We start from the raw sequence: 9,295 nt of genomic DNA, 5'->3' as shown, positions 1-9,295 counted from the left end.
TACATCAGGAGGACTTCGACTCCTGAATAGAGGTGGGTAAACCTTTATCTACGTGGATCCATTGATTGTATTTACTGCTTACAGTGCTATAATTTCCCTTGACCCGTTCTCTGTTTCCCAATTTTTGTTTCCTTGTGTGCATTTGGAGAGGTATCTTCTTGTTTTTACCAAATAGCTCAAAGCATGACAGAGCTTTGCGGATAACAATTGCATTATAATAATTTTGAAATATGGAAACTGGAAAAAAATAGTTAAGACATGAATTCAGAAGAATAAAACCTGGATTGTGAAACCTTTGGACTTTCCTAATGGTCTACTTACTTTGGCAATCGATTACTGGCATTCCTTGTTTTTACCAAATTCTTCAAGGAAATTTCCAAAACTTAACATTTGCCTCTAAAGGTTTTTGCTCCAGGGTCTTTGGATTTGGGCTACTTGTTGTTTGACAGGTAGACATTTTGTTGTTTAAACCAGAGGCAAAGAATGTATTCATCTACAATTTGCTTTTCTAAGAAAAACATATTAAAAATGAATTTCTGCTTGCTCTCTATTTGCTTTGATGTCCTGTTGGCTACATTTTTCTATATTGCCTTGAGCAATGGTTCAGATTAGGAACTTGAACTTTGCCAGGCAGTCTCCATGTCTGCATTTTGAGAGCACTCTCTTGCGAAGTGATTACTGAGCATGACCTGTCCCAAAGCATGAATGGATGCACGGATGAGGTTGCTTGACCAACATGCTGCTTTGTAAGGGTGTCATTCATGGGGAGAGTAAAACATGTCAACAACTTTTGCAACTTTCCCCTGTGAAACCTTTGAGATGCATTTTAAGAACCTTTAAATTGCACAACTGGTGGCTGTTTTCTTTTTGCAGTGCCTGGAGGAGACCCACCATGGCACAGGTGTGTCAGCCTTCATTCCTATTTGCAGCTTTTGTGCTCTATATAGGTACGTCACTGCTTTTCTCCCCCAATGGGCCTCTACACTGACTCCTTGCCAGTAAGGTTGTGGCCATCTTTCGCCCAAACATCTCAGTTATGAGAGTTATGGTATCTTCTTCCACATGGGTTCATCCCTTATTTATTTATTTATTTATTTGATTTGCCAATTGTTTACAAGATAATAAGTATAAGTGTATACATAGTTGTGAATACATGAAATGGGTACATATAAGAAAAATAAAAGAAGAATAAGAGAAACAATAGGACAGGGACGGTAGGCACGTTGGTGCGCTTATGCACGCCCCCTACAGACCTCTTAGGAAAGGGGTGAGGTCAATAGTAGACAGTCTAAGGTTAAAGTTTTTGGGGTTTGGGGAAGAAACTACAGAGTCGGTTAGAGTATTCCAGACATTCTAAAGATTGTTTGTTTATTATTTATTTTAAAAAAATATTGGCACCTACAGGGTGATTTACAGTCAACACACACACAGAGAGAGAGAGAGAGAGAGAGAGAGAGAAAACAAAAACCAACAAATGCTACAATCCAATTGCAGGTGGGGCCTCTTGTTAATCAACCAGAGGGCTGCTCCTGCATTGCAGCCCCAGGCCAACTGGCAGAGCCCTTATGAAAGGATAGGAGGGCTGGGTCAGCCTCACATTGGTGGTGAGGGGGAGATGTTTCAGAGGGCAGGAACAAGAGCAGAGAAGAAGGGGGCCCTCCTGGACCCCACTGGTCAGAATAATCAGGCTGAAGAGAGCTGCAGCAGGCCTCCTCCCCCAGCACAGCAAGGACAGGCCCACCCCAGTGGGGTGACTGGTCCCTCAAGTGGCCTGGACTCATGCCATGAAGGGCTTTAAAGGCGATCACCAACCCATTGGGTTGCACCCAGAAGTAGACTGGCAGCCAATGCATTATATTAGATATCTGGCCATTGTCTCATGCAGTTCCACTGGCTGCAAATTCTTGCCAGAAGACAAATTTTTCCGGGAAGAAGATATTGAACTGCACATTTAGAGCTGTCTATGTGTTTCCCCCAAATGTTCTCACTACAGCTTTTAAATTTAAGGCAGTTCTTAGGCCAATGACAAAATGATTGGAATATGCAGAACTCCATTGTTTCTCGTTGGACTTTTGATTCACTTTGTGTCTATTTAGACTTCCTGTTCTGGATACTTATTCAAAGAATTTCTCATCAGCTTTCCCTAGTGTAGATCCCTATAGGTGTGCTTAGACTGGCCATCCCAGTAACCCAGCCTTCTACCTGGAGGCCAGGAGTTCTGTCCCTTGCAGTCCTCATTTGTGTTGGGGATGGCCTGGCTCTTTCACCAGAGGCTCCAGGGCTGAGTTGGGCCCCTTCTGCCACAGACGTCTCTGCCAAGCTCAGATCTGTGAGGCCCTTTGAATCCATCTTTCTTGCACAGCTTCGAAGTCTACAGAGAAGCCGTTTCCTTGTGTATGCAGCTTTTTCACCGATGAATGGAATCCAGCATTTCTTGGGAATTTCTTATACATTTACACCACAAAACAGCTGATCCCCCTCTTGTCCCCGTCCCCCCCCCGCCAATGCCCGAATCCCTCCACCTGGTAGTACAACACATAGGAGCAAAAGATTGCTGATAAACAGAAAGCACAGAGCATAAGTAGATTTCCTCTGTTTGGGCACACGTATTTGGGGAGAAGTGTGCAGTCCACAGGGAGGAGCAGAGGAGCTCATTTTTATTTTCTGACACATCCGGTCACAAGGATCTGAGTCTCAGTGTCCATTTGAAAGCTCTTCCTAGTTGGAGGAATGATGAGTCAGGTGGCTAAGCGGTTTGACGAGAAAAAGCCAGGGGCCCTTTCTAATGGCCTTCCCCTTGTTTTGCAGCCTTCTTTGTAGCCAGAGTGGAAGGGGCATCGGTAAGTTGCTTTTGTCTCTCTTGACACAGTGAAGGTGCTGTCCTGCTCTTGTCAAAATTTGCAAGATGGTGGAGTGGGCATTGTGACTGGCCTTTTGCATGCAGCACCTCGCAGATTTTAATCTCCTCCTGTGGGCGTCCTGGGAAGGACGAAATCATCAGGAACAGGGTTTTTCACTGATTTGTACATATCCTTGTTCCATAATGTGGGGATTTTGAGTTCGTTTGTAATTCTCTTGAACAAAAAAATGGCAAAAATTAACTTAGTTGCCTGACACTTTACTACTAAAGATTTCTGGTAGGGATGTGAATCACAAAACAAACAGCTCAACAAGGAAAAAAACGGATGCTGAACATTTTTAAGCAAGGCTCCTATTTTTATAAATAGTCTCCCTGTCAGTTGTAAAGACTTGCATTAGCTTTATGTTATGAATCTGCAGAAATAAAGACTCAATTATTTTTTAAAAAGTTAAGGCTTCATGATTCTTTATCACAGTTTGCAATAAACATTTGCACCACAATTGTGAATTCACTGACATTTGAAGGATTCAATATTAATTGCACTTTTGTACTTTTCTTCATTTTAGTGTCCCGCTGCCAGGATTAATGGTACGTGATATATTGCAATACTTTTGTCGTTTGGGATTCTCTTAACAAGTATATCTTTTGGGGGAGAAGCCTGCTAATTTTTTCTTTGTTTTTTTCTTACTTTTATTTTTGCAGTTTCCGAAGTTTGTGAAGATGTAGAGAGGTATTTTTATAAACCAATTAACAAATTCCTGATGCTGGGAAGATTCTGGACAAAAGTGAAATTAGCATAAAAGGGTATTTCCTTGTCCACATTCAGGACTAGCGTTCTATTTTACAAATCTTTGTCCTTAGCTTTGAACAATATTTTTGGCTGCAAAAATGTCAGTATTTATTGCCATATTGCCAAAAAGTTTTGTTTCTTGATTTCTATAGATGACATGAGGAACAGTTGAGAACTTGAGCTGCTACCAGGAATATGGCAGTTTGCAGAATGGAGTATAGTAGGGAAGCAAGGGATTAGCTGCCCAGAAGACAATATTTTTGTGTGGATGTTTTGCAAGTGAAAGAGCTAGAATGAAGGATGGGATACATCCATGTTCTGCAATCCTGTAACAGGTTAAGCATTGTGGGACTGTATTCCCAATGCATTGGAGGGAGCTACACTATGTTAGGGAACATTTTGAACATCTTTCTGCCCTGCATCTTCCTTTCTGGTAATAACAAAACCTATTAACAGCCATAGAATAAAGGAAGACACGATTGTGGAAAAGCTCTGAAACTGTAAGGGAAACTCAGGTTGCTTCCAAAAGGAGTATAAAAATGGAAAGGGAGGATATTTTTTCCTAGTCTGGTAAGGAATAATCAGATAACAAATTTAGTAATGGAAAAAAAGAACCCATCAAAACTTGGAAATTCCTTGGAAAATATGAATTTTTGGCAGGATGGTTTTTTTTTTTTAAGGCTGTGGGTGGGTCATGTACCATGTCCGTTGTTGCAAAAATGGGCCTACCTTATTGAATGTGGCCCTAGCCACATTCTTGGGAGCCTTTTCTGGCACTGTCCCTCTATGCCTGTCTTTTCCCCCCTTTTCTTACAGCATTGATGTCAAAATATCTGCCAACCTTACTCACCTCGTTTGTGACAATGTAAGTTCTCCATGTGCTTGCCTTACAGCCTGACAGTAGTAGATTAAGATAGGGCCTTGATCCAGGGCTAGGAGAGTGCTGCTGGAGGAAGGCTTTGCTGGTCTTTCATCAGCTAGTAGAGGTCAGGCCAGGCTTGGGCAGCCCAACCCCTTCTCCAACTGTTAGAAACCCTGGTCTCGGGGTTGGCACTTGAGGAAAACTGGACCATGCAGAGTACAGATTTAGAGCAGGGTGCCTCAAACACAAGTCATAAGGAATCTACTTGTTTTCAGTTTGATGTTTCCTCACTACTTTGATTTTGGGGTGGATGGCTTAAAAAAGCCAAGGTGGCACCTATGACTGTACAGTCAAAATTCTTTTTCATGTGCACTGCAAGATGAAAATGTCAACCTGCACAAAACTAGTGGCTAAAATAAAACCAAGCCATCCTTGTTAAAGAAGCAAAAATAGAATTGCCATGTCATTGACTGGAGGGATTCCAGTGCGTGTGTGTGTCATGTGAGTGTGCACACACGTCCTCCACTTGCAAAATGGAGCTTGTGCTTGTGTGCATGAAGTTCCACTGGTGCAAATGAAATGAACTTTGTGTGTGTAGGGCCGCTCCTCTTATGCAAGTGGACCTTTGTGTGCGCACTTGCCCACTACTTGCGCTAGTGGAACTTCGTGTGTGCGTGCGTGCCCATTCGAACAGGCTGCAGCCTGGGGTTTGGGGACCCCTCCTGCATTAGGAGAAAGTCTGTCCAATTTCATTCATGAAGATTTCAGAAAAGGAAAAGGACTTCTGTTAACCCATCAATATCTTGACAGGCAGCTAGATTCAAAAGTTGGCTTTAGTGTCTTAATTCTGTGCCAGTTTGCTGTTACTGCATCATTTTCAAACTGCTTTTGGACAGCAGTACTAATACTTCTTTAATCCTCTCTCCCTAGCTTCAGAATCTCAGTCATGTTAACACCACCTTTATAGTTCAAGCCTTGGAATTCACCCTGAGGAAAAAATATGACCTTCCAGTCAGTATAGTCAGAGTCCTTCTAAATCAAGTGGATGGGGAAGAGCTGATCAATGCACTGGAGGAATTTAATGAAAAGGTAAAAAAAAAAAAAACCACCCACCATTAAAGAAGAAAGTACACTTGCTGTGTGTTCATCACTACTTCAAGTAAAGACTTGCATTCACACAGTGCAGTGTGATTGTTGCTTGGGGTGTGATAGGTGAGAGCCAGTTTGTGTTGTGGCTAGAACCTTGGAGATCTTGGAGCTGCAGTCCCATTTTAGAGACGAGGCCAGTCACGCTCCATCCCACAAAGGAAGCCATGCCAAAGCCCCTCCGAAAGAACCTTACCCAGAAAACTGCAGTCTGAGGCTCCAGACAGTTGCCAGGAGCCCCTACTGACTTCAAGGCACCAAGAGGAGAAGGGGGAATTAAATAATTAAGCAAATACTTAATTTTCTGTGTGTAAGAAAAGAAATGGACTATCTCAAAACTGCAAATGTGAAGCAGATTCATGTTTCAGTATGACGCTTATTTGGGAAAAGGGCAGTTAGTCCTTTAAGTTTACCTCGTACAATGAAATTAAATGCCATCTTCAGTGTACATTATACATATAAAAACACACATCCTTCACATTTTATACAATTGAATTGAAAACCCCTGATATTGCATTAATATTGCACTATACAGTAGAATTCAACAGAGCCCTGGGATAGAAGCTGTTTTTCAGCTTATTTGTCCTTGTTTTTATTATTGTCCTGTACTGTCTGCCCAGGATGAGATGGGTCTTTGAGAATGTTTTGAGCTTTCTTAAGGCAGCGGGAGCTATAAAGCTTTTCCAAAGAGGGGAGAGGGCAACCCATGATCCTCTGGGCAATGACGTTCACCCTCTGGAGTGACATCCTATCTGTCACTGTGCAATTGGCAAACCATACAGAGGTGCAGTAAGTTAAGATACTCTCTCTGGTGCAGCGGTAGAAGGTCACCAGCAATTTTCCATTCGCTTGTTGTTTCCTGAGAAGCCGAAGGTAGTCTAATCTCTGCTGGGCCCTTTTGACCAGGGCTGCAATGTGAGCCCCCCAGGTCAGGTCCTCTTTTAGGGTAACACCCAGAAACTTAAAACTGGCCACTTGCTCCACTCGATCTCCATTGATAAGCAAGGGCTGGATGTCTGATCTGTTCCTTCTATAGTCCACACTACGAAAGCAACCGGTCCACCTCATCTCGGTAGGCAGACTCCCCCGAGATGAGTCCCACCACTGTTGTATCATCTTAGGTCTGCAGTCAGAGAATGGGAGTTCTCTGAAACTCCCAGAACTCTCAGAACCTTACTGAATTCACTCATAATTCACCTCCTTATTTCTTGACACTGAGCAATAGATCACGCTCTACTGTTGGGGAAGCAGTTTGTGAGTTTACTAATTAATGAACCAACAAACCTCCCTGTGCTTCATGGAAGCGAGGGCAACCTTCTCCAAATGGCCCATGAGTCTAAGAGGAGTTTCCCTCCAACACACCTGGGAGATCCAGAAAGCTTAGGAGAGTGTTTTTTTTAAAAAAATTTGGCTTCATCCTGTGCATTTATTCTTCACCCTCTGATATTTCCACTGGGATATTTCAGTTGGGGCTGCTGCTGGCATGCGGGGTAGGCAGTCCCACGTGTCCACAGCAAGGGGCAGATGCAGGGGGCCACAACTGCTGCTGCTGCTTCTCACATAAGCCAAGCTCCTGGGCCCAGGCTTTCTTCTACAGCCCATCACAATTTGGGCTACACACCTGCCTACTTCAGGTGCCAAATTGCGAACCTCATGACTGCCACTTGTTTTTCAGGCTTTGGGGAGAAACGAAAAGGAAAAGGTGAAAGGAAGATAATTTAATTTACCCCCCCTCCATTTATCATACTTCCCCCTCATGTCACCTCTTTTGGGGACTGCCGTGATGTGGAGAGAATTTAGAGAACTTACGGCTAAAGAATTCCCTTCCTGCTTCTCCAGCAGTCTTTATGACCATTTGCCCAGTGGGCTTCCAAAGTTGGAATAAAACAAGGTGCTTTAGCCAAGAGGTAACAGGTAACAGTTAACAGGTAGTTAGGCAGATTCGCTTGCAGGTGAACTGCTGCACCTGATGTGTGGGCACCTTCTGGGAGGCACACCCATGCGTGTACATTTGCTATCTTGTCTCCTCTCAAGGAGAACAGTTGCCAGGGATTTTCTTTCCCTGATGGGTGACACAAGGGCACTCTAGCAGTTGCTTTCCCGAAGTTGTTTCACATTAGATGCCTGAAGACAGCACTGGCCCCTGAGTGAGACAGAACTAGCCTGGCAAGAAGCGCTGGCAGATTTTCGGTTGCCTCAAGGCCCTTCGATCATGAACGGGACGAAGGCCTCCTCGACTTCCTAGTCCTGATGTTTCGGATCTTAAACTATTCTTAATGTTCTCTGAGTTCACTCTTCCTTAAAACCTCTGTTCCCATGATGTCTGTTCCCTTTTTGTGCTGCATATTCCATTTTCCCCTTAGGTTGCAATTTCTCTGCAACTCTCATGTCTCCTCCCCAGATTGTGAACTCTTCCTTAATTTCCAATCAAGCGAAAAGTGCCATCGTGAGAGCTTTGTGGGATGAGAAGCTAAGAAACGAAGATCGCTTCAATGAGACTGCCTTTGTGACGTCCTGGTTCCAGAAAAGACTTCGTCCTTTTATCTCGGGAATTTCACCAGAGATGCTCCAGTGCCTTCACAATGAGACCATGCAGTGCGAGCAATACCAGGCGATGTATGTGGTGGCACACTTAATCTTTTCTTCAGTCATGACTGTTCAATTATTCCCAGGATTGCATAACACCTGCTAGCATGTCTACCGGAGAGGAATATTGTCAATTTTCAAACTTCAAGTATTTTGAAATTTTGATTTTCCTATAGCCAGCAAATAGCTGTCTGAATCTATTAGGTATAGAAACATTTATACGCAAATGTTTCATTTTAGCTCCAGCATTAACTTTCTAACTCTACAAAGACAGTGTTGAATTATATATGTGGGTGCAGTAGTTTTCAACAACAACTTGCATCAGTTCAGACAACATGTCCATCTGTCTCTTTTATCCATGTAGCAAAGAGTTTCTTAATTTAAAGAACTTCCAGTTATGTGCACTTTAGCTCCTAAGATATTACTATACTTGTTGGGGAATTCTGAGAATTGGAATTCACATATCTGGAACCCTTATTCAAGGTCACGAAGCAAGGCTGCAGTCTGTGCTGAATATTTTTGTGGTATTCTCCAGAACATATTTAAGAGATATTTCTATCTATTCCTATCAAGCCTGTTTAATAAGAGTTTTATTGGGGGATGATTCTGCAAAATCAAACATTTAGAAATTAGCAATAAGGCTTCTCATTTGAATTCTGTATTTTGTTATGTGTACTCTATAAACAAGGGGGGTATTAAATAAGATAATCAAGATGTCTCCTCTGGGACCTCTGACTCAGCCATTGCCCATCCCATAACTGATAGATGTATTTGCTGTAAGTTATAGGTGACCTATAGAATAGCTGCTTTGCCCTAATTTGATCAACCTTTGTTTTAGATATATAGATACTACCTGTTTCTGGTAGTAGAACTGACACCTATCATATTAATTTTCTGATAAGTATAAATGATCCAGTGGTTTTTCATTATACCATTATAGTTAATGTTGTAATTGTTCTTTTGCTCTTTTGCTCTTTCTTCCAATGCAGTGAGGAATGATCCTGTAGTAAGAAAGAAGCTATATCCTTTGCTAGCTCTTCTAATTGGAGGG

At 42.6% G+C, this 9,295-nt stretch overlaps 1 protein-coding gene across 1 annotated transcript in view; it reads left to right on the top strand.

The window, feature by feature from the left end:
• The first annotated feature begins 882 nt into the window (after positions 1-882).
• The window catches only part of LOC113422553 (uncharacterized), a 66,849-nt gene continuing 58,436 nt past the window's right edge, over positions 883-9,295 (top strand). Inside the window, exons 1-7 of the mRNA XM_087973041.1 lie at positions 883-901; positions 2,809-2,840; positions 3,427-3,448; positions 3,563-3,590; positions 4,467-4,515; positions 5,443-5,601; positions 8,060-8,274. Of these exons, the coding sequence (XP_087829167.1) occupies positions 8,222-8,274 (53 nt within the window). The 5' untranslated portion in view covers positions 883-901; positions 2,809-2,840; positions 3,427-3,448; ... (2 more) ...; positions 5,443-5,601; positions 8,060-8,221. The remainder of the gene's footprint in view (positions 902-2,808; positions 2,841-3,426; positions 3,449-3,562; positions 3,591-4,466; positions 4,516-5,442; positions 5,602-8,059; positions 8,275-9,295) is intronic.

This window comes from Notechis scutatus, chromosome 12, assembly GCF_049901735.1.
Source record: "Notechis scutatus isolate UNSWTSFEM ecotype Mainland chromosome 12, rNotScu1.2, whole genome shotgun sequence".
NCBI classification, from domain to species: Eukaryota; Metazoa; Chordata; class Lepidosauria; order Squamata; family Elapidae; genus Notechis; species Notechis scutatus.
The sequence above is the reverse complement of the archived record's forward strand: the minus strand, read 5'-3'. Positions and strand labels throughout refer to the sequence as shown.